The following is a 25,765-nucleotide window of genomic DNA, read 5'->3' as shown; positions in this document are numbered from 1 at the left end:
TGTGTGGTGGACATGTGGATTGAGCGGTGGTTGGGGAAAAGGATGTCTCCAATTTCCTGGTTGTCTTTTTTTTATTTATGCAGACTTGTTAATTTCTTTTTTAAATGAACTATCTAGGGGTTTGAATTCTAGTTTGCAAAACACAATAAAAAAAAGGAAATTGTTTTGATCATTTATCCCCCTCCCAAAAAATTAAAGCTCCTAGGATTTTCTGCAGAGGGCTGAAATGTGGTGCAGCCTCTGCATCCCCTCCCTTTTTTTCTCTTTGCTGCACTTTAAGGATTCTTACTCACTTTGCTGAATACCTGTCCATGTTTGCTAGAGTAAAAACTGAGAGACTCATTAATATATTCAGCAGAAGCAGCAACTTTCTGTGACTTTGCCCGAGGCCTTTCACCTTGTGTGAGCCACACACTGTGTACAAACACATGACCTTGCAGCACATACTGACACACATGCAATTTATTTATTAGACAGACACACTCAGTCTCCCCAGTGTCCGCATGCAGAGCTTCACTGCAGCTCAGCAGATTGTGGCAGAGCTGCTTCAGTATGCAGCGCGTCTGGGTGAGCAGGGGGGAGGAGGAGACTTTGAAGTGGGTCAAGGCTTTCGGAAGACGTCCGCAGTGCCGAGCCAGGAGCTACTCGGCTGTCTTGGCTCTCTGCCCCTCAATAACTGTCTATCACTTCACACGTACACATCCTGAGAGGTCCTGCTGAGGCAAAGTCATACCTGGGTGGGACGCATGCAATTCTAGGAGTCATTGTAAAGCTCAGTGGGTCTGCTACTTTCTGAAATTTGTCTCCATGTAGTCCTGAGGGGTAGCAGCGTATTAAAGATATGAGTGAATACATTAGTGCCTCCCAGGAGGAGATTGCAAAATTTCTGCCTTCAGCACAAAAATCTTATCTCTGAGGTAAAGCAGACATGCAGCAAAGCTGAATTACAACCCAAGACTCCCGTGGAGGGGAAAAAAAGCCCCACCACAATAAAAAAATAGTGTGTTAATGTGTATTTGTTGGCTCTCTTTTGGTGTTTTTGTGTGATTGTGTTTGGGGGTGTGGTGGCATTGACGTGTAAGAGGATTATCAGTGTGAAAGACTCAGTTAGAGCCTCTGCCCGTTCTGCTATGATGCTCCAAAAATCTAACTAGTAGAGAGCTTAACAGTTTCTCATACCCTGCTGAGCTCTGACAACTCCTCACTGTAGGGGAAAAATTAAAATAAAACAATATATATTTTACTGTAATACAAGCAGTGCTGATGGTTCACTTAATCTAAGTTACAATGACCTGACAAACACTAGAAAAGGGGCAGGGGTAAAGAAATGCACATGCAGGCTGCACAGACATAACTAACTCCCACAGACCAATGAGAGGGGGCAGAGCAGGTTTTAGACACAATGAATGCCAGCTGGATCTCAGAGGGGAGGAAACAACCAATGACAGAAGAGCTGAGATTAAAGGAGGGGAGTGAGTAAATCTGCAACTGTTCCCCCTCTCCTGCTCGGATCCCTGGTGGAATTAGCTGAAAGTATCTGAAAGAGGAATACATTCCTTTTCCAGGTCAAAAGGAGGCAGTTTTTTTTACCCTGCCTCTCACCTCACCTTCCTCCACAAACATCTGCTCTCTATCCAAGTGCCATCACGTGTTACTCAGTGTCTGTTGAGGCATTTGTGCTCAGACAAAATCTTCTATCTTTAAGTTTTACACAACATAGACTATAGCAGCCGAATAGCAGCCACTACAGATTGAAAGCTTTGCCTGGTCTGATGAGTCTCGGTTTCTGCTGCTACATTCAGATGGTAAGGTCAGCATTTGGTGTAAACAGCATGAAACCATGGATCCATCCTGACTTGTATAAATGATTCAGGATGGTGGTGACAGTGTGACGATGTGGGGGATATATTCTTGGCACACTTTGGGTCTCTTGGTACCAAATGAGCATCATTTAAATGCTACAGCCTACCATGTCCAGACTGTATGATCACAGTGCAAGGATCTTCTGATGGCTGCTTCCAGCATGATAACACGCCATGTCTTAAAGCTCAAATCATCTCAAACTTATTTCTTGAACATGACAATGAGGCCACTGTACTCAAATGACCTCCACAGTCATCAGATCTCAATCCAATAGAGCACATTTGTGCTGCAGATTTGTCAGTACAGACAAAAATCTCAGGAGAATGTTTCCAACACCTTGTTGCCATTAATAATTAAGGAAGCTCTGAAGGAAAAAAGGAGTCTAGATCAGTACTAGCAAGGTGTACCTAATGTGGCCAGTGAGTGAATATGGGCAGACAGATAGATGACTCGCCCCCTGCTGCCCATTATGAAGAATGCAGGCTTAAGTCTCATTTTTTTAAGATCTGTAAGCTACCGGTATGTCCAGGTCTATGACAGGTTAACCCTGACCACTTCTTTCTGGTCAGAGAACAGTCTTAATATTGAAATGTTAGAATAAATTAGTTTTTTGAATTCTGTATTTTGTAAGTTTTTTAAGGTTTTAGTCAAGCTCAACAAACATGAATCTTCACTGGATTGACAAATATCTCTTATAACTGTGTGGAAACATTGTTTAAGATTGCAGTATTGAGCTATATTAATAGAAAAATGGGCTGGTTTGGTTAAACAAGAAAAAAAAGGAATGAAGTTGTTGACAAAATGTGCGAAACTTCAAAATCAAACTTCTGAGGTTATTTCAGTTCATTCTGTTCTTTCTGATGCACACTGCAAATATGTTTTATGGTTATTATGAAATATCCAAGAAAACAAAACTACAACATTGGATTTGAGAAGACTCTTTCTTTTGCATTTTTCATTATAATGGCCAAATTGGCTAGATAAAAAAAGAAGCTTGAATCAGTGCATTTATATAAAATGTTTCCATTCTGATACACGACATATCCATAAATGTGCATGTAGGACTAACATGCTGCTAAATGTGCTGAAACGCTATCAGTGATGGATCAGATGATCTCATTGGACAGCTCTATGATGTAATATGTTTGTGAATGACTCTTCATCTGTTCGTCACAATGACAGCCTGACCCGGGTCGATACCTAACGTGATTAGCTTGTCCAGCTGGTATGAATGAATGAATGAATGAATGGAGAGACATGTATCTTCTGACTGACTCAATTGGAAATGTAAACACAATGAATGAGACAAGACGACACAGATGTGACCGAACACATCTCATCTGAAATAACACACAGTACATTTCAACATGTAAACAGACCACATTGTATTTATTTATGTGGCTTTGAAGTAAAATTAGAATAATTAAGTTGATCAAACTTCATTAATCATCATATTTTCCGTTATATTAAAATGAAAATATCAATGTTACATGAAATTTGAAAGGATAAACCAATTAAAGTTGCTTTTTTAATTAGCAGTGATTAAACTAAAAACAGACCAATCATTGGATTTTTGGATTTTTTTCTTGTGCGGTGAAGTGAATCTACCCAGCGTTGGATTAAATTAAGTCTGTGTCTATATTGGGAGTTTTTGAACAGTCCTTTTTATCAGATTTGCAATGATTAGTTAGTAAATTATTTAAATTAGTTTATTTTAATTAGTTTTCTTGTCAATTAGCCAATTTGCAGGGAAATTGATCCACAAATATTTAGATTGATCTGTTGTTTAAGTTGCTTGTCAAGGAAAGTGCACTATTGAAAAAATATTTCGTGTTTGCAGGTTGTGAGAATACATTGTTCATCTCACAGCAAAATTTAAAAAAGGAGTATCTTTGGGTTCTGGACTGCTTAGCAGGACACTTAAACACATTCACTTGGGCTCTGGAAAATTTTAACACTTCTCATACTAAAGGAAGAAATAAATCTCAAAAAGACAGGATAATTCAACAGCGAGAAGAATTTCCTGCACTTCTACAGGTTTGCGTCAATCAGGAATACACAGCAGACGCGCAGACAGACAATGAATAATTTATTGGGGATAAATGTCCACATTATTTCAGCTGTCATGGCGAGGCTGAACTGACATGCAGAGCTTTGTGCTCGTAAATATAAATCTGCACTGTAGCAAATACAAAAGGAAGCAAGATTACAATTATTTTCTCCCACATGTAATCAAAGTAGACATCAAGTTTAAAGTAGTAAGTAACCTCAAGATTTTTTTAAAGGCTTAATTTAAATAAGTTTATAAAATGCCATTTAACTGCCCATAGACTAGCCTGACATACTGAACCAGTCTGCTCAGCTCACCATCACTGAATACAACGTGAGATAAGAAAGAAAGGGCTGCATTTGTGAAGCTGGAACGGCACAGTTTTGGATATGTTGCCTGTAGTTTTTCTTGACTAAAATATACACCAATAAATTCCCATATTACATATTCTAAATATATGCAAGTACTATCGCCTCAGTTTGAGCTAACTTGCTAGTACGTGAAAACATGTCTTAGATTTTATTCTCTGATGACTCGAACGCCTCGCAGTGAAGTAAAAGCAAACAAGTCTCCCACACAAACACCGCCGCCCACCCGGTCCTGGTCAGCATTTTGTGATGTGTCTTTGTGTGTGGGTGTGTACATATAACCACAGGTCATTGAATGAGGTGAAGGCTGAGGTGGCTACAGGAAACGGGAGGGCTCAAAAGGAAACAGTATGTGTGTATAGGACTGCTGCACCTCCCAAACACGCACGCGCGTACCAGCACACACAAGCATCTCTTCATCAATTATTAAATCTTCCATCATCCGAGTCAAGCTCAGGACATCCATCTTCCTTCTATCAGCAAAGACAGATGAAATGCTGAGAGTACCTATGATCAATAAGCCAATAAACAGGTCTGCCCAGAAAAATCTAGAAGAATTAGACCACGGACATCAAACGTGTATGATATTTGACGGTGATAGAAACAAATTTGCCTACTGTGCAAAAACCCCAGAGTGAGCACTCAGCTGTTGTTACTGTGTGTGGAGGATAGGCTCAAATCAACCTCAGGCAAAAGAGAAAGGAGCACTGAGACGGAGGGGTGGTCTCACACACACATACATGCACACACAGGGGGGAAAGTCAAGCTGAGGAAACGACTGTCTGGGGGACGCCCCTCAAAGGAGACATAAATAGATTAGATTGCTGGTCTGGAGCCAAATTTCCACTCCTGATATTTTCCCAGGAAGGAAAGGAGGATGTCCAACATGTCAGTGACATAAAAGGATCATGTGTGTTAAAACTCTGACTATGAGGACTTTTTTCTGTCTGAGCTGGACTCTTTGATTCAGTCAGCCTTTACACATTAACACACAGCACAGACACATTCATCAGGCCCATTCCCACGCGCCCTCCCCCTGCCTGGTTCCCCCTTCCTCCTTCTCCACGGCAACGCAAAATGCCACAACGATGATGTCACCCTCTCTCATAAAAAACCAGGCATTACCTCATCACCTTCTGCTCACCTTCAGTCTCACTCTATTGGGTGGTACCCGGAAATCAGCGCAGCCAATCAGGCTTCACCCCGCTCCCCTGACCTTGGCAGACTCAGCAGCATCCACACTCACGCTGACCCCTCATGTTTTCTGCTACTCTTAAGGAATTGAGAACCAGCCAAGGAGAGCGGGCTGTGCATTTTAAACAGTAAATATAATGACATCCTCCTGAGGCTCAACTCTGCTGAACAAGTGTTTCAGCCCGTGGGAGAGACTCTTTATTCCAGGCCCGGCGGTCTATTCAGCTGGTAAACAGGAGCTCTGGCAGACTGTGAGTGAATGGAGTGCACGGCAGCAGTTTCCTTTGTGACTGCTAAGCCATGTAGACTGACCGATTGTCAGTGCAGTCGGCTCGCTGGCCGTCTCACTTGTTCCATCGAGGAAGATGATAAAAGGTATCTGGGAGCTTTGGGAGAGCTGTTTAGTAGGTCTCATTCAGTAGCAGGTTTCTTTTACAGACCAACTCCAAGCTTAAACACTAACACATGAAATGAAACCAGTGAATTGTTCAGTGGTTATAACAGTACCTCACTACAAAAGCTTTATCCGGACACTTACTGTTAGCATTAATCATGAGAACCAATGCTATGAGCTCAAAGTATGAGGTTATGTGGTTGGACAGGTGAGTCACACACCAGACTATTTTGCTGAATTATCAACAACTGCATGGACCACTATTAAAAAAAAACACAAAGACTTTTAATAGGATTTATGCAAAATTCTTATCAATTTTGTTCTCAAAATGCATTTTTCTAGCATGGGTTTAACTGAGATGCCACTTTAAAATTTGGAGGACTTTGCACATGTAGAAAAAATCATTAGCTAGTTCTCCACTGCTAATCTTTTAGGGCAAATATCTGGTACCATGGCTCTGTGAATGTGGACTCTCAGGCTTGTTGCATGGAACATATTTGAATGTTTGCAGATTTGGAGGCCTGCAGAAACCACAAATTTGCAGGTAGGCGACTAATGTTTTGTTTACAGCTTCTCATAAACAAAAGCACATAGTGATGACATTCTCTCTCGTTTAACCAGCCTTAAACATAAGCAGATTTAGATTTGGTACATGGTGTCATACCAGGAAAGTATCACACTGAAGTTAAATGTGTTTTTCTGGTTTCAAACTGTCTGTGAAGCAATTCACCTGATTTAGACAATTTTAAAGAACATATAACTATATTAATATTAATAATAATAATAATAATACTGATAAACCAACTCAATGTATAATTTAGAAAGCTATATTAGGACAATAGGGACCTGAAATTTTGCATAATTCCTTATAGAAGGTGTATCTTTCCCCTGGAATATTTTAAACTTGATAAACTGAGACAGAATCAACCCAGTTACTGATGCTGCTCCACTTTACTGAACCTGAAGTGTGCCCTTCTTGGCTCCCCCTTCTAATCATACATTATGAGACTCAAGCAGAGTAAACATACAGTTACCAGCACATGCACACTTCATTTAAAAGGATTTACTTGTTTGTCTCGTCTTTGTCTATGATGTATGTGACTTTATTGTTACAGTTGTGTTTTTGTTTGTGGACTCATTAATCACATAATCGTGTCGTTGTTTCTGGTTTGGTGTCAGAGAGTCCTCTACTGCGTCACATGGCAGTTTTATTTTCCCCCCAACAGACGGTAGTGTGGGTAAGGCATCACAGGTGGGTGTGGACAGGCGGGTGAGAGTTGAAAGTTGAAAGAAAATGATTTTTGTTAGGAGGAAAAAACAAAACAATGCTGCTACTGCCCGGACATTTAGGTAAACTTTAGTTTGGGCCCTATTGTTTTTTACACTCCTGTTAACAACTGCTAAAATATTTGAAGTGTAGGATGTGAAGTTTTTTGGCTTTCAAACTAATCTACATGCTGAACTATTAATGGGCTGTTCTCAACACAATCATGCTGCAAAACTAGAACATCGTTATTCTTGTGAGCTTAGCTTAGCTTATTTTTTGTCCCTGTAAAATGATGAAGGTCAGATATGAAACTGGCAGGACTCTTTCAACAGTGACAAAATGTGGACTTTAATATTCTTCATCTTTTTTAATCCCATTCAGGGTTTAAGTCTGGACTCCATCTCCTCCAAACAGAACAAAATTGAATTTTTAAAGTGTGATTAAAGCACAGGAGCGAGTGCCAAAGGTTAGAGCTGGGAAAAAGGCGATTAATAAAAATACACCCGTCACACAGGACGACTTTTTCCTCCCCGCTGCAAATATTATCAGCCGGCATGAACTCCAGATATGAATTTGACGAGGTGCAGGCAGAGGAAGGAGACTCATATGATGTTTTTCTAGATTTTCAAAAGCTACAATTGCGACCATTAAACAACACAGGAAATGTTAAATGTTGTCCAATATCCTGCAGAACTACCACATTAACACCTAAGAACTTCCTGTGATAGTCTCAAGTTCGTAAAAGAGGAAACAAGTAATGACTTTCTATTTCCTCAAAAGAGGAAGTCAATACAATTTGAGTAAATATTGGAAGAAAAACTTGACAAAAAATAAGTTGCATCACCAAACGTCTTTGTTAGAGAAGCAAACACGGTGAAAAAAATATGAAAACAGACTTAACAGAACAGAGCATCGGAGTAAGTATAATAGTTAATTCTTTCACAGAGAAAAACTAATCATAAAATTAAATATACAACCATCGAAACTGACTTTATTTTCCCAGTTTGACCAGCGTTTTAGGGCTCATCCCACCGTCATCTCTGTTGTTAATGAGAGGACTGAGTGTCCCCTCAGAGTGCCTGGTTGTTCTGGATAATGCTTACATTATCTTCTAAGACACAAACAGCCAAAAAATAAATAAATGTGCTAAGCCCAGAAAGTGCATTCTCATCTAGTACGTGACTCACAAAAAACACACGACTTTGCTCGAGGGTGGTGACGTAAGCACGTCTATCCGATAAAAAAAACAACGACGTTGAGCCCGCGGTGTCAGTCACATGTGGGACAGCAGCGTTTGATTCATGGTGGCACTTTTAAAAGAGGGAAGTCAGGAAGTTCAGGGGCTTTTGCATCCAGAGAGACGGAAGTGTGAACGACACCGAGGACTGACGTGTGCCGGCACTTTGGAGAAGTGAGAGATCATTTAAGAGAAATGAGTTAATTTCAGTTACTGCATCACCCTCAAGTGCATTCCTAAAGACTGTTGGTCAGAATATATACAAGGAACATAGTTCATGCATATCAGAATACACTTAGTGCTGCTTTTCATGCCAGCACAGAGAAAGTGAAAGACACTCCTAACCAACCACCACACTTTCTCTTTGGGGTTAGTTTACTGCCTTTTTTTTGTCTAATAATTAATTGGGTTTTGAGCTGCACCAAGAAAAAAATATATATAAAGATGAGAATATTAATAAGTCACTAATATATTACCAGTAAATAAATCCATAGTGAAAATAATCACTAGTTACAAGTTACTTTTTAGGACAAATTTAGCCATAAACTCAATTCTTAGTCCAACTTTTTTGACAGAATTAAGCAAATACATTTTTCATTAATCTGTTCCTGTTAATTAGTCTAATCATTTAATTATTTTTTAAATGATTTATAATGCGAAAATGAAGATTTTGAGTTTTGACGATGGTCGCGTACACTTTTGAACAGTTAGTCCAACAGAAACATCCTCCTTTAAACAGTTTTTATATATTTTATACTTTAAACACTTCATCAGCTTGGAAAATAATGGTTTGTCAAGGTCAATAGGGTTAAATAAAGTTTTGAAAACTGCAACACTGTCAAATAAGACCAACAAAAAGACAGCCAGAACAAAAAGTCCACAAAAAGTTCTACACTTGTTTAGTACTTTGGACTAAACAAGAGTTTTCGAATAAGCTCGGAGCACGACTTACATCCAAGCTAAAGTTCTGTTTCGCTCTCAGCAGCTCAAACATCATTGTTATCATCTATAAACATAGACTGATGGGTGCACTCACACTCTGGGCTGCCTGCTGTGTTGCTTCTTTGCTGACATGTCACCCGAGGGAGCAAAGGCGTTGTTTAGACAGTCCGAAGACAGACTCATGTCAGCAGCTCTGATGTTTGACTCACTAAGCTCGCCCGGCTTCACGGCCTCGCTGTCACAAGCGTCAGTGTCTCTCCCTTCCTCTGCTTCCTCTCTGAGTGCAGCTGTGTATAGAGAGGGTCACACTTCTTTATCAGCCACTTCCTGTTCTCGTCCTCTGGGAGACTCGACCCTGTGACAGCAGAGGCTTTGCCCACAGTGGCCCTGCCTTCCTCGCAGCAGCTCATTTCTTCTGTTGAAACTTCATGAGGCAAATTTCCTGCACTCGTCAATACATTTAAAGGCTGTGGCGGAGCAAATGAAATTTTCCTCTTATCCATCATCTATTAAACCCTTCCACGGCCTCTCAAACTATTAGATTTACCAACCTCTTCACAGGAGCACCAGAGAGCTTCGTTTTATGAAGGATGGGGTGAGGTGAAGAGAGGAAGCAGCTCCTGAGCAAGGTGTAACCTTACTCACAGAGAAATCAGCAACCCGTTGAAGCTAGTTTCTAACCCAGAAAAAGGAGGGAAAAAATGCCACCCAATTCAAAATTTCAGGTCATCGTCTCATTTAGTAACTTAAAATTTCAATTTTATTTCTTTATTTGGAGATATTTTCCCCTAAGTTTGGAGTCCAAATGTTTGAGGTAACTAACTCCAAATTTGAGATAATAACCTAAAGTTTTGACTTACGCTGGCTGAGCGGTGGAGACAAGCTTCCACAGTAACCACATTCAAACCAGTCAGACAGCAGAGTCTTTAGTGATAAGCTGATATCAGCCAATCAACATATGTTTGAGATAGTTCAGAAATAGAATCAGTCACAGTTAGTCCACACATCAAATTACCTTCAGCACATAATCATGTTAACAAATTACTGTTCCTGCAGGAAACAGAAACAGGTTAGCATTTTTTTATTCATTTGTTTTCAAGGAAACAATTGCCATGCTCTTATTTTGAAAGTTTAGTTACCGCTTGCTCACTGGTCAGCCCCTCATTGTGGAAGCCCTGATGAATGAAGCTTGTGTCTGCCACAGACCCCCCCCCCCCCCCCCCCCCCCACCGCATCCATAAGTCATATGTTTTTATTATGTCTAATAATAATTTTGATTCAACCCTCTGAGTAAGTCAGAATTTTGACATAACCCCAAATTTTGAGGAAAAAATATAAAAATAGTAAAATAGTTTTAAAAAAAGTATATATATTCAGCAGCGTAAACAAGCCCCCATAAGTTAGAGCTCCATCAGCACTTTAGAGGCAGCTAATAAGCTTACATGGTAAAGATTTAGTGAAGTAATTTACTTACAAAAGAAGTTCGCAACACTCGCGCTTCAAGTTTTACTTTTCTGCTGCTATATTTTTCCACACATTTCATTTGTTTGACAGAATTATTGTGCATGTTTGGGATTTTTGGAGTTTCAGTGTTATTTTGGGAAGTGTTTTCTGTTTGGTTTCATTTTCTCAGTTTTTTATTGATTCCAGTAAAAGAGCTTTTGTGTGATTTGTTGTGGTTTTGAACACTTAGAGAATTATTCAAGTTTCAGTTTCTGTTTAAGTTTTCTTTTTTGTTATTTAGGATTAGGATTACTGCTCTAATCTCCTCAATATTTTATAGTATTAGTATTTTAATGAGATTTTTCTGGGGGTTAGTTGTCATTGTGTTTTCTGAGGTCTGTGAGTTCAGCATACCTGGGGTATATTTCTGTTATCTGGAGTCACTCACCCTAAGATTAGCAATCCAGTAATCGGTTATCTGCTCTGTATGTTAACCCAGGGTGTCCCCTGCATGTTCACATGGAAGCGGGGGTGATGCCAGCAGAGCAGCTGATTTCACAAAGGAAAATGAAACTATTATTCCAATATTAATAGGTTAAACAGGTTGACCGAAAGCAGCAACATGAAAGAAAGAGCACCATATATTTAAAGCACTGAATGAACATGTGTGCACTTTAAGTGCTTTGTCCAATGAGGCTGTCAAAAAGCGGCTACATTAAGACAGTTTAGCTTATCTGAAGCCAGGAAAGATAGCGGGCAAAAACGCTGACTGTCAGTCCAACAACTCTATCATTAACACATGAGATAATCCGATGGATTATCATCAAGTGTTTCTTTAAATTAGGCTTTAAAAGACTATTTCAGTTTTTATTCTTTAAACCGCAGCCTCGGTGGTGTAAGGAAAAAAAATCAAACAAAGGCTTCGACTATGTGTGAAGTTGATATGGGATCAATAAGTACTGATAGCTGCTCTGTTTTGGGATCATCATATTATTGCTTTCAAAAAATTAATTTAAAAAATGAAATGGTTACATATAAGAAGATTCAGGGGAAACACAAAAACTTTGAATAGTACTAAAAAAATGTAAACTCTCCCTACTCACCATGCACCAAAGTCTCAGGGATCTTTCAGAAATGCTCTACAGCAGCATGAGTTACCATGGCAAAATACCACAGTGAGAAACGACCCACATTAACATGATCAAAACCGAGGATTAATTCTAGTTACCTGGGTAACTTCATTAAATATTGCTTCATAGTTACAGGCCTCAGGTGTCTAGTATTTTAAGATTGTTGTCATTGCCCTCCCCCCTTTATCCCTGGGTGCTTCCTTGCCCATACTTTGTACTGAGGCTAGGCAAAAACTGCATTACCAGCAGGGGGAGATACAAAGTCTGTAGTGAGCAAAAAACGGTTTAAGTAAATTCTAGGGCCGGAAACGATTAAGCTAGGGGGCTAATATGTGTATAAGTGTAAATGTCTTAATAATGTCTGTTCAAACACCCACTTGTGATTATTTTCATGTTGGCGTGAAATAAAATAGCTCCCACTGCTGTTACTGTAGCTTACTGCAAATTCTGCATTCTCGTATAATGGACACAGGGGACCGGCGTGTCTATTACACGTTTTCTTGTTATAGCGGGTTGGGCTAGGATTAGCATCCTTTGTCTTACTTTGTAGTTTGCTCTCTGTGATGGCCTGTTTCATTTTTGCTTCCTCTGTGTCTTCACTTCATTGATTGTGTTCAGCCCTGTCTCGTTTCCTGTGTCTTATTCCTTATCAGATTTCTGTGTGAGTATACACTCAGCACTCACTTTATTAGGTACAACTGGTTTTGTACTCCCACTAAGAACGCAACGTCTAGATGAACAGAATCAGTTTTCTGGGATTTCCTTACCCAGATGATTGATCATGCATCAAGACATTAACACAAATGTTTAGTCACCCAGTCACATGGCAGCAACTAAATGCTTTTAGGTCTGGAGACATGGTCAAGATGACCTGATTCAATAGAAAAGAATGGAAACAAACTTGTGTTTTTGTCACAGGCTGCCAGTATCAACGTGTCTAAAGATACAGTTTAAAATAGCTTCTTTGCCACGTTGTCTGTTATGTGTGGACACAACACTGCTTAATTCTTGAGTGAGGTGCCTTTTATAAGCTTGAATGATCAGTGTTAAGTTGCTTAACAAAAAGGAAATTCCTCTAAAAATGCTCAGGTACAAGGACAGGACTTACATGAGTGAAAAAGCAGACAATTTCCAATGGAAAAACTCTGAAAGACCTTTGGAAAGCCTGCAGAACTACTGCTCAAGACCACTTTTAAAAAATTACAAGAAAGTCTAACTTGCAAGCAAAAACATTAAAAAATGAGGGACCGTTCAAGATTTCTGCAAAGCCCTGTATATGAAAGGATGTACAGTATTTTCTGTTAGTCAAATCCTTGTTTAATCTTTAACAAACCTTTATTTAAAACGACTTTGTTTTCCTGAGGCAGTTTTCTGTCCTTTCAGCCTGCCACTACTTGACGTCGAGTCTCCGTCACATTCTGGAGCTTCTGTTACCAGGCAGAGTTCATCTGCAGGTGAAAGCAGCTGAGTCACTGCAGCCTCTTCATGCTTTCTGTCACTGACACAATGAGTATCGCAGAGCGCTGCCACCAATAAACGATCTCAAGCGCTTTTTAAAATTCGTCGAGGGCTGTAATGTTTGTCCTGCAGATGTGAGTAAGCGTACAGGACAGATGGAGACGTAAATGTGTGAGCCCCACAGTGCAGGCAGAGCAGCAGACTTAAAGTATACTCATCCTTCCTTAAACCATCATAAAAAGCTCCATGTTTGTTGATAACACAGTGTGGAAACACATAAGCATTTGTGCACTATCAGCATCAGGGAAAAAAACCCACTGCAGGTGATCAGACGTGCACATGTGTAGATGTGGTGGATGAATGAAATGGATTTTATCTAAAGTGCTAAATAAGCAGAAGCTTATTGATTGTCAAGCAGAAATGGTTTTATTGCGAGCAGCAAGGGGCTGCAGCGCACTGGAGAGAAAGTGCAGCAGCAGTCGAGTGTTCAGAGGGAAAAATAAATATTGATTTTCAGTTCAGCTTTATCTGATTTAATGAACTCATTTTACAGCAGTTTTATTTTTTATTCTAAATTAGAAAAGTCATTATTTAGCTTTACTGTAAGCTGGTGAATCAGACTACAAGACAAACACATGGCCGTGTCAGACGAAGAGCAGAAACCAACCTATCCCCTAAATCAGAGAGGCCACAGCAGTTTGAGGTGCACTCCTTTCATAGTGATCCTGATCCACACAATTTTTCCATGGAGTTGTTCAATTCCTAAATTTAAGGTTTTCAAATCAATTAAATTTACAAAGGGACTCTCGCTGCCTTCTGACTCGTTATGGTCCTTTTAAGATATAATGAATAAATGAATAATTAAAAATCATGAAGCACTGAGACGTTCAGCATGTTTTAGTCGGACTAGTGAACTCACCACAAGATAAAATGAGAAACGTTAGTGAAGGTTATTCAGTGCCGGGGCAGCAAGAAATTAACTACAAGCCATTAAAAACGCCATAAATGTTTTTATTATTCATCAAAGTACTGTTTATTGGGTGCTGGTTTAGCTCAGTGCGTTAATCAGGCGACCACACGCCATACGGAAGAAAGCGACCGGCCCAACATGTGACTCCGCAGCCCTTTGACTTTATCTGACCCTGCTTTCCTGTCCTTTCTTCACTGTATCTATCAAATAAAGCTGAAAAAGGCCAGAAAAACGTGAAAGTACAGCAAGTGAGGTCAAAGGTCATGGCCAGTCTGTTTACGGTGATCAAGGGGGCCACAGGCCCAGATAAATGAGAAGGCTAGCTTCAGGATGGGCATCAGACGTAAAGTCAAACATGTGGATCATATTTAAGAAAGAAAGCCTGTAACACACATCTCTGAGTAACAAATTACAACCAACATGTTTGAATAAATCAACATAATGGAAGTTTCAGATCAGTATAGATGAATAAATATTGTGGATGAATTAATGTTGTTTTGCAGTTCAGCTTTGATGTAAATGGAAAAAAAAAAACAGTTCATACTGAGAGCCTGACTGCGATTTCCCATGAAGCCTAGCTCCTGCTGTTTTCAGAGGAAAACTTCTTTTTTGGGTTAGGATTTAAGCTCCAGAAAGTCCCTGTCCCACTCCTCACTTTCCCACCAATGTTCAACCTTCATTTACCATGGAAATCTGTTTCTCTCTGAAGATCCTGTTCTAATTTCTATCCATTTGTGCTCTCGAGGGGGAAAACTCTCTTTTTACAGACCTCCATCACACACACAGCTTCTCTCCTGTTATTAATTCAACAGTTCTGGTGTGTGTAGCATCACTACATGGTGGAGGAGCAGAAGGGCTGAAAGCTACAAGCTGATATCTGACACCTCAAACAAGTGTGATGGAGCTGACACAGAGCTCACGTCTGAATCAGCTACACGAGGCTCTTGACAGCAGATAACACAAGTAAAAGTGCTTTTACTTTAAAAGTCAGGGTGGAAAAAGCATGCACAGAAACCTGCAGCAGCCCTTCTCAGTCATTTGTAACTCCCTATCTGTGCTCACTGTGCATATAGATACCACAAACCATTGTGGACTCAACCCTTCGCCAGGATGCCCTCCTCAGATTTCCCATTCAGATATCTGGCCAGGAGGAAATCATTAATGACCCACTCAGAGCTGAGTTTCAAGCCAACCCACTGACCAGCTCGGATGAACTGACGAAAACAGGCAAGACTCGAAAACGCAGCTGGACATTTACTACCTTTACAGCCGGTCAAAATCAATAGACAATAAAGCTGAGTCAGTGCAACTATTAGAAGCTACTATCAGTGAAATGTGGCTTTTTGATTACATGTGATGCCCGTTAACAATGACCAAGAAGAGGTCTCCATGCAAATTCTTTGCACTGTAGATGAGATACAGCTGCACTGTGCCACCTGTGACCAGTGGAGGCACTGCGAGTGTGTTTGAATGTAAGCCGATCCAACTGATGACAGCTACACCGTTCGGCCAACAGATTTAGGCAGCAGCACCAGCTCTGTATTAGTATTTGTTTCTGTATAACCCCGAAGATTCTTCAACCTTTAAAATTCTCTTTTTAAAGAATTTATGTCTACACATGTGGTGATATCATCTGAGTAATTTACTGATCAAAATTTAAATGAAGGAAAAACAATGTGGTATTAGAAGAATGTGACCTTTTCAACTGCTCCTCATCTCTGTTCGAAGACAGGTGACTCTGCATTATCCACAGACTGACATTATAAGAAAGACATAACCACCAGGACCTCCATGCCTGCCATTACTTTAGGTTTTCCAGGATATCTCCAATGACCTTTTGCTATATTGACCCTCAAACTTTATTTCAAATACTAAGAATGGGTGAATTAGTAAGTTTTTGTCTTTGTCTACCAGTCCCCATATTAAACACAGTTTCTACCTGTGTGTGGGCAGCTATCGGCCACAGGTGTATAAAATGAAGCATGTAGCCATGGGGTCTGCCTTTACAAAAATTTGTGAAAGAACTGTTTGTTCTAAAGAGCTCCTTAAATTAAGCACTGCTTAAATGGACGTCACCTCTGCAAGTCATTTTGTGAAACTCCTTCCATCCTAGATGGAGCGATCAACTCTAACTTGTATTACTGCAAAGTGTAAGCTTTTAGGAACTCCATCATGAAGTGGCAGAGTGCATAACGTTACACAGTACGTAAAGGGTACAATGCACCTCACCAACGGTCTGCGTGCCGGGAGTTTCATTGCATGTGTTTCCCATGGCCAAGCAGCTGCTGTATATATAATCTTTCGGTGGCCCAGCACATTTGTATAATGTCTGAGGAGTATGCTACAACAGACTGGGAAAAAGTCTTACAGCACGGACACAATCACAGCAAAGTTGGTTAGCATGCTGCATCCATAAACAGTAAAGGTGGATGAACTACCAAGTACCTCACTTTCACTTCTAAAAATGGGGCAGAGATCTCAGGGTGCCCTGTTCCTAACAGCAGGCCGTATTATCTGTCTTCAGAATACACAAACATTACAAATTGATGTAAAAACTGACCACGGGAGTCTGTTTGAATTGACTCACTTGCAGCCAGCCTCAAGTGGGCACTGGATGAATTGTAGTTTTCATGTCTGTACTTTTTCATGATAGCGCACCCAAATCTGTGAATATACATCGGTGTCTGAGTTGCATTCAGGGTAATGTAGGCAGTGTGGTTGGGAAAGGGGATAACAAAGTGTGGAACAAAAAAACCCCTAAAACACACTAAAAAAAACCTCTGTTTATACAACAGTTTGAAAAGCTGGTTTTCAAACTGCTGAGGATGAATTATAGTACATTTGGTGGAAGTCACATCTGGTAGTCACATCTGTTATACGTGACCATCATTGACCCTGTTTGACCTACAGTGCTTATTTTGGCTTTAGTTAAGACATTTTTAATCCTCACGTCAGTACACTTCATTATTTATGCATTTAATTTACTTCTATGTGTAAACCATTGTGTGCATGTGTTTATATGCACTATTCTGCCTGAGCTGTTTTCTATCTTGGTCAGAACCCACTCAGAAATCATCTTTTCAGTCTCAGATTATTTTTTATTTTCTTAATTAATTATGAAATTAAAAAAAAAAACAAGATAAAGTAATAGTGATCAGAGGCACGGAGGCTGACTTGTGAAGCTTTGAGTGCTTAAACAGCAGGAGGACTCCTCAGCGAGTGGCTGTTTGTTCTCCTGCTTCTCACAAACAAGGTTATCTCCATGAAGGATGTGAGATGAGTAGAGACGAGAGAAAGAGAAGGAAACGTTACATAAGATCATCAGTAAGAAAAGCAGCGACAGCGTTTGTGTCCTGTTAATCAAAAAAACTAAACAGTCATTTAAAAATAAGCCCACTTTTAAAGTTAATAATCTCCACTCGCGAAACTAAGTGACAGTCCTGGACTGTTTATATCCAGTTTAGTTTAATTAGGAAAATATTAAACAATGGATGCTGAATATGGAGCTGCTGAGCAGGAAGAAAAGAGGAAGACCACAGAGAAGCTAAATGGATGTAGCGACGGAGTACACACAGAGGGTTGGTGTGACAGAGGATTTTAGGCATAGGGTGAGATAGAGGCAGATGAGCCGCTGTGGCGACCACTAAAAGGAGTAGCGAAATGATGGAGGAAATCTACAGAATTAATATGTTTACTACAGGGAAATTCCTCCCAGAAATCTACCTGATTATTTCTGGTATTTCATAAAAACACATTTTTCCTTGGCTCTGCCTTGCTGAAGGAATCGATCACCATTAGTGCATCTGAAACATCTGCGACTACGTCTTAATTTGTCTGCTCCGAGCTTCGTGTCACATGACCCAAGGCGGCTGCATTGACTGAATGTTAAGTGACGCCTGCACTTTAACTTTCTTTTAAACTTAGGACAGCATGCAGCAGTCTTAACATAAGAGCTCCTAATGAAAGATATTTAACAGAGAGGATGAAAAGTAACAGGAGACGAACAACACTCTTTGCTTTCCTTTCAGACCATAAAGTCTTTTGTGATAGCTGGAAGCTTGTTTATACAGAAGAAGACTGACCTATTAAATATTAAATCTATTTAATGAATGGATGGATCTGGACTCTAATGCAAGCTCCAACATTTGATATTCAGTTGCAGAAATGTTAAAAACTTCTGTGTTTTGTCTACCAGGATAGGATCAGTTCTGCTCATGAAAATCAATTAAAATTCAAAAATGTTAATAGATTTCTTTCACACAGAGACACACACAGTCTCTCTGCCCACACACAACATGGTGTAGTGCAAGTTACCAGAATCTGAGTCAGAAACTAAAACCTGCTTGTTCATTTCTCCAAATCCACGGACTGTAGAAATGTTCATATGGGGGTGGCTTTAGGTTTGACGCAAGAGTTCAACCAACGTATGCTTCATCGGAGTAAGAACGACTCCTTTTGGTTGATTAGGAGAAAAAGTCTTGAGCAACTTCAGGTATGCGAGTGCCTCTATGAGTTGCTCTGGTTTGTGTAAATAAAATTGCGTAACAGGTTTTCAGACAGGTCAAGTCTGAACGTTTCTGTAACTATCTGTAATGAAGTCAAAGTACAGAGAACAGCACTCATATGGCAAACTTAAAGACAATATAAATTTTTTTATAAGTATTGTATGTTTTTAGGAATTAAATAAAGTTTTATTTATACATGCTGTTTTTGTTGTTATTGGTCTTTTGCACACTATGGGGCAGTTACCTGCTGGGTTACTGCATTTAAGGGGATTTAAGGGGAAGGGGTTAAATCGTTCAGGTCAAAAATGCAACAGTTAACAATGTAAGGTTAGGCTGCATAACTGATAGTCAACTGGGACAAGAATTGCATGAAGAGGCGAAGGCAAAGTTTGGACTTGTGAGTATTTTGAGCGCACAACTGTGGAGCACGCGTCAGAAACTGCTTAGGTAATGTGGTAAAGTACCAGCTTATTAGAAAGCTGTTATGGCAAGTCTTGATCACATGACCTCAGAAGCCTACTGGGGACATATGGATGTAAAAGTTGTCTGATGTTTGCTGGTGCTTGTCCACGCAGAGCTCCAAAAGCAAAAACCAGTGGACTCTGAAGCTAATGGAACTGAATTAACAACAGTGCGACACGTGAGTACTTAGAAAAATAGTTAAAAGTCTTGCAGCCATGATGAAATCCAGATGTGATGAGGTCAGAGCATGTCGCAATGGAACTCAGCTTGGGGGTATTTCTTAAGTGATAAAAAACAGGAGCAAACCAGAGATTTCACGTAACCATCCAGAGTGAAAGGAGAGTCAAAGGTCATCCCAAGGTTCCTGACAAAAAATGTAGCAAATGTAGCCAGAGGACCTAGTTTTCATTAAATCTGTCAGGAGCACAAACAAGCACTTCTATATTCTCTTCATTAAGTTGGAGAAAAAGGTCTACCGTCTAACTTTCAATGGCGCCTGAAGCTTAAAAATATTGTGTGGCTTAAAAGAGAGATACAACTGAATGTTATCTGCACAGCAATGATAGGAAAAGTTTTTAAAAGTGCTCGAAAAGTACTGAAGAGGGAACAAATATAAAAGAAACAATAAAGGTCCCAAAACAGAACCTTGTGGCACACCATAGACAAGAGAAGTGGAAACGGACCTGAATTATTACCCATCTCCACTTTTCTCATACACAATGGGTAAAATAGTTTCATAAAAATAATCGAGTACGCATATTTTGTGAGCAAAATGTTAAAGGAGACACTTATAAGTGAGGCAAATTACAAAATGTAATGGCTTAGGGTTGGAGTTGACTCAGCTCTCAGATTGTTAAATGTCATTTTTCAGAAGCACACATTTGACTGTAAGCCAGTCAGGACTTGTTTAAACCGCTAGTGACTTTGTGTCTATGTGTATCTGCATCTTTTGCAATTTCTTTACTGTGAAGGTGTCATGACATTGTAATTTTACAGGTCAAAACTAGAGAAGATGTCTCAACAGCCACAATGCCAATGTCTGTCTTTGCTCAGTGTTTGTGAATTAGATCACACCCATCTTTAAACACCAAATTTTCATTTTGATCTCAGCTACGCACCTGTAAAGTTTCATTACTGCATCATGTGAAGGTTTCGACATTATCACTTGTCTGACGCAGGTCTGCAGCCAGGACTACTTTAGGTTATGTCTGTTACAGAATTCATCAAAAACTAAAAGTACAAGAAAACACAGCAAAATCTGAAACTTTACCTTTACCTTCACCCACAAAAAGGAAACGCTTGTGAGAAAAATACAGATCAGATTTAAGGAGATTTTCTTAGAAAAGGTGGTGGGAGGAGGATACTTGTGTTAGCATTACAGTGAAGAAAGATTAAACAAGGAACAAGATGTGATTATGGGCAATAACACGAAAACGTTTAGCTCCTCGAAATGAAAGAAAACACAAGCAGGCACAGACATGCCTGGGAACGAGTCTGTAACAGTAGCAATTCCAGGAAATGCTGCAGTACAAAGCCTACATTGAAACCACAAAAAACTAAACTTGTTACACAACTTGCCAGCTATTTCTCCCATTTAATATCTTTATTACAGTTTCCCAAGGTGATATGAATAAACTGGTTTATCTAACATCCTGAAACCTGATCATTTTTTAATCGCACAGTCATGTGAAAGATAAAGTTTCTCACGGGACTCTCTGCAGTCCTGTGAAAAATAAATATTCCCCATGATTAACTAGCTCATTAAACCACCTTTAGTAGGAATAACTTTATCAGTCTCTCACATCTCTGTGGAGGAATTTTGACCCACACTTCTTTACAACATTACATCCGTTCATTGAAGTTTGCAAGCATTTTTTTTGCACAGCTCTCTTAAGGTCCCGCCACAACATTTCAGTTCGGTCTGGACTTTGCTGCTGTGTTTGGAATCACTGACCAGTTGCACGACGCAGTTTGCGTCAGTATTTAGCTGTCAGATGGATGGCCTCATATTTGACTCTAGAATACTTTGATGTACAGAGAAGTTAATCATCAGCTTAATAACTAATAGGTGCCCACGTTCTATGCTTGGAAAACAAGCCTAAATAATCACCCTCCACCACCGTGCCTGTTTGCTGCTATGAGGTGTTTGTACATTACAGCCAAACATGCCCAAAGGACATTATTCCAGAAGCCTTGTGGTTTGTTCAGATGAAACCTTTCAAGCCTAAGCCATGCTGTCGGGCTCTTTAACCTACACTGAATGCTTCAGCCCTGTAAACTGATGATCAGACAGACAGTGGATATGATTAGCAACATCCAGCTACTGCTTAGCCTTTATTTTCCTGTGGAACCAGTATTTTAAGAAAGAAAGGGTTTTCACTGGACTGTGGACTCACAGGACTTTTAAACACTGAAAACAGCAAATATTTGGTATTTTTATTTTATTTTCTAGGGTACTTTTATGCCTTATATGTGCAACCATTAACTCACTTCACTCACTCCTTCGCTGTCCTTTAAAGCAGTAATAATGAGTGATATATTAATCACAGTAATATACCATTCAGCAGACACTTGGTAACCGGCTGTTGAACACAGTGGAACATTTAGCAGCTAATTGATAGGCAGAATTCCCCTTCAGGTCGACTCTATGAACAGCGCTAAACGCCAGTGAACTTTTGACCTGTATTTGCTCTAGCTGGATGGACTTGTAGGATGGATAAATAAGCAAGATGCACTGTGATATTTCAGTGTTGTTCCCAAGTGGCCAAAAACTCAGTGAGACTTAAAGACGTGTGTGCACTCAAAGTCTGGGTTTATATGTTGAGTCTGGTTTGCTGTTTGTGCTGAAAGTACCTGAAGCAGACGGTATGCCAGTCATTGTTAAGGGCCTGGAGGTACTGCTCATCGTAGATCCTCTGTTTGCATCCCGCGCACACGGGCAAACTTCCTCCAGCTGTAATGACAGGAGACCGACGTGCTGATATCACCATATTAAAGCTCATTAAACATAAAGTTATAAACAGTTCGCACAAAGAGATGTGTGTTTGTGTCTCTGTCTGTATGCCTTCTCCACCGCTTATCTGGCTATGCAAATTATCACTGCTGGTTTATAACCCAGCTCTAAAAACACACAACTCAAACAAACACACCACACAGCGTCTCCTCCACCGTTACCACCAGAGCAGAAACGATGTACCATCTGAAGGGGCATTTTTAATGAGCATACGGCTCAGCAGGGGCAAAACCACTAATTTGCTGCATTGCCCTGTTTAATAGAAAAACTCTTGTTTATTAAAAAAAATCATAACATTTAAAGAAACACAATTTTTTGCCTAGAATTATAGGATAATATTCAAACTTTGGCAATGAGAAAAATTGAAATATTATGACCAAAAGGCATAAAACATCCAGGTTTCCAAAGGTAGTTATGCTCAGTAATAAAAGGCTTTTATTTTACTTTTCCAAACCTACCTCTAATTGGATGTTTTATCCCTTTTTTCTAGTCATAAACTTTCCTTTTTTTTTTGTTGTTTTGGGTTTTTTCCCCCACAATTTACCTGTACAAAAGGCCACAGAATGAGCCACAGCACAAGTATTAACGATGTTCTACCATAACCTTGCTCGAAAGGGTATGAGGAAACGGTGGAAACACTGTTTTGGCAGCTCTACAGCTGCTCTATAGTGTAATGGTTTACACATATCTCTATCACGCGAAAGATACCTGGTTCAGTCCCAGAGGAGAGACAGACTCACTTGGGTGTCACATCTAGTGTGAGAATCTGCCACGTCAAACATGTGGAGCTCCCTGCTGTGGCGACCCCTTTGTGAATAAGGGAGCAGCTGAAATGAGCTATTCTATTAAGCAAGCTTGGCTAACAAGTCCAAAACTAATCGAGTGTAGAAATCAGGGTGATGATGATGCTGCATTGTATTTGCCTCGGAACTTCAGATTAAGGGGGGCCATTCCAGAAGAAAATTCCCAACTGGAAACTCAGAAATTCCTACTTTCAAATTCAAATTTAACGCACCATGAGTGTGGAGGCGTGGGTGCGTGTTGTAAAAGCAGGAAACGACACAAAGAAACTAAAGAGAAACTGAGATGATGCATAAAATGATGGCAGGTAGATGTACGCTTTTAAAATAATGTAGTTATCATCAAAACTGCTAATAACATAGTTAATAACATAGTTATTAGCAGGCTAATAACATGCCTGCTAATAACATTTTATATTTTCCTTACAATTTAAACCAGACATCGGCTTTCTTCTGCTTCTTTCCTGATAAGAGTCGTTTCCATGAGAGGAATCTTATTAGCTGCAGATCAAAGATTCCACCTCTTAGGAAAATCTTCATTATGATTAGAGTTTCAGGAAAAAAGCAATTTGGCAGAGTTGGGACGATTTATCCTGCAGTAAGGGTTCATCTGGTGCAAAGGGCGAGGCGGCGGCCAACGTTATGCTGTGTTAGATGCATTTGTTGCCTGAGTTAATTTGCCTAAAAAAAGTCACACGGCAAGACTCAGTGAGTAACAGCAAACACAAACATGGCAGCCAGTTGAAAGCATTCCATCCGTGGGGATGCTGTTTTGATTTGTAAAGAATAAAACTGCACAGATGCTACTGCTTCAGGTTCCCCCGCATTACTCTCACTGCTGAGCTCCTGAACTTGCGGTACACCCAAGAGTAACATCACGACTGTCACCTCAGAGTAACAGCCGAGCGTAGCACCTCTTCATCATGGCATTTCAACAAGAAGTAACAAGAGTACTTCTCCACATACAAAGCAGCTATAAAGAGGCCCAATTTTGACCAAGGTTAAGTTCAAAAGTGCCACAATATGAAATCTGGATACTGGTGGAAGAGTCTTGATAAAACTTAACTCTGCACAACAGCTTCAATTATTCATCCATCCTGTGAACTGAAAGCCATTTTGGCAGAGCTTTGGGTGCTGATGTCTGGTGCTAATGCTTTTCTTCTTCACTCCTCCAGCCTTCTCTCTTTAAACACTTTTTTACCATCTTTTTTTTTAATTTTTTTATAGCATTTTTTATTGTGGAGCATTTCTCTGCATGATCTCTTTCCTCCTGTTGACTTCAGACAGGGCTGCCAAGGCAAACAGAAACACACCTACATTCTGGCACAAACTGTAAAACCTGTGCAGGTACAGGTGCGTACGCCCCGCCCGCTCTGACCTAAAGCAGACACTTCCAGATTAGCTAACCACACTGCAATGCAAAGTGAAACCTTACATAGGACGCCCATTGTTCACCTCAGTGAAGCTGACTGACAGCTCGGTGTGCACAGTTATCTCACACCACATGCCAAAATACACACACATAGATCAACAATGTGGTTTACCAGCTGTTCGAGCCATAGCTTCCTGAATCACTATCCAGAAAACAATGAATTAAAAAAACATACAATTAAAACAGCTTCATTAATAATGAGATCAGAAGGTTATCTGGCTGCTTTAAACGATTAAATCTACACCGGTCACACCCCTAAGTTAATCATGGAGTCTGTGGGAGTCTTAGTTTGGTGCAGGCACAACAGGAAACTCTGCCATCTGTGTGTTTTCACACAGCATGAAGGAAGCTCTTAAAGGACAGTTACTTCTCACGTAACAACCTGTTTATAAGCACTGCATGCTGGATTATTGGAGAAGGCTGGCGGCAGATGAAGAGTGTGGTGGTGGCCTGAGGGTGAACGTTGCATACAAACATGCTGGCCGCATCCACTCGAAGAATGGCTTCATCTGCGGCACAGCCTGGCGCTCCCTGCACACGAACCTATTTCTGTACAGTAAACACAGAAACGGTGCAGTGTGCAGCTTTTTTTTTTCTGTTGGAGCATCTTCTGCGTTTCGAGGAGCAGGGAGTGCGCCGTGGTCTCCGCATCGCCCGCCCCAAAAGCCGAAGCGCGTAACCAGCACGCAGGTCCTTACCTTCCTCCTCTCCCATGCGTTCGTCCTTCCAGGTGCAACAGAGCAGCATCAACCTCATTCACACGCGGAGCTCCGGGAGAGAGCCAACTGCCTCTGCTCGACGGATAAACGGTGTTCACCGACACACACCGCAACGCGCCCGGGGGTCGTGTCGCTGCGCGTCGGTCGCTCCCTGCGGCGGCCCACACAGCTTCCTTCTGCTCGCTGCCTGCACGTTTCTGCGGCGCTTCATTCAAGAGAGGCGCTGACCAATGAAGCTGCCGAGCAGTGCGGAGGAAACAGGGGGCTGGCCAACCACAAACACGCCCTGCTTAATAAAGTCTGGTGGAGGAGGGACGGAGGGGAGAGGGGTAGGTGGGGGGAGACGGCGCAGAAACGCCACCATAGTAACTACAAGATAACTACAAGTAGACAGAGTGCGCTCTTGTAGAAAGGCAGGTAAAATATTAACGCGTTGATGCGTGATAGTGGCGAAAGGGGTTGAGATATGGGATAGGTGGAGGTGCTGGAAGTAGCTGCTAAGTGTCTCATAGAAGTGC

General features: G+C 40.6%; 1 protein-coding gene across 2 annotated transcripts in view; it reads right to left on the bottom strand.

Moving 5' to 3' along the window:
* Window positions 1–25,468, bottom strand: part of limk1a (LIM domain kinase 1a) — a 53,981-nt gene extending 28,513 nt beyond the window's left edge. The window contains exons 1-2 of one of the 2 annotated variants that reach the window (XM_080888978.1): window positions 25,227–25,468; window positions 22,137–22,236 (exon numbers count right to left, since the gene is read on the bottom strand). In XM_080888978.1, coding sequence (XP_080745104.1) covers window positions 22,137–22,236; window positions 25,227–25,284 — 158 coding nt within the window. In that variant the 5' untranslated portion in view covers window positions 25,285–25,468. Of the gene's footprint in view, window positions 1–9,409; window positions 9,533–22,136; window positions 22,237–25,226 lie in introns of those variants that run through there. The other variant, XM_080888979.1, reaches the window with a different exon arrangement.
* Window positions 25,469–25,765: the final 297 nt, after the last annotated feature.

Source organism: Rhamphochromis sp. 'chilingali', assembly GCF_963969265.1.
Source record: "Rhamphochromis sp. 'chilingali' genome assembly, chromosome: 8".
Lineage (NCBI taxonomy): Eukaryota > Metazoa > Chordata > Actinopteri > Cichliformes > Cichlidae > Rhamphochromis > Rhamphochromis sp. 'chilingali'.
This window is presented reverse-complemented; position numbering and strand designations above follow the sequence as displayed.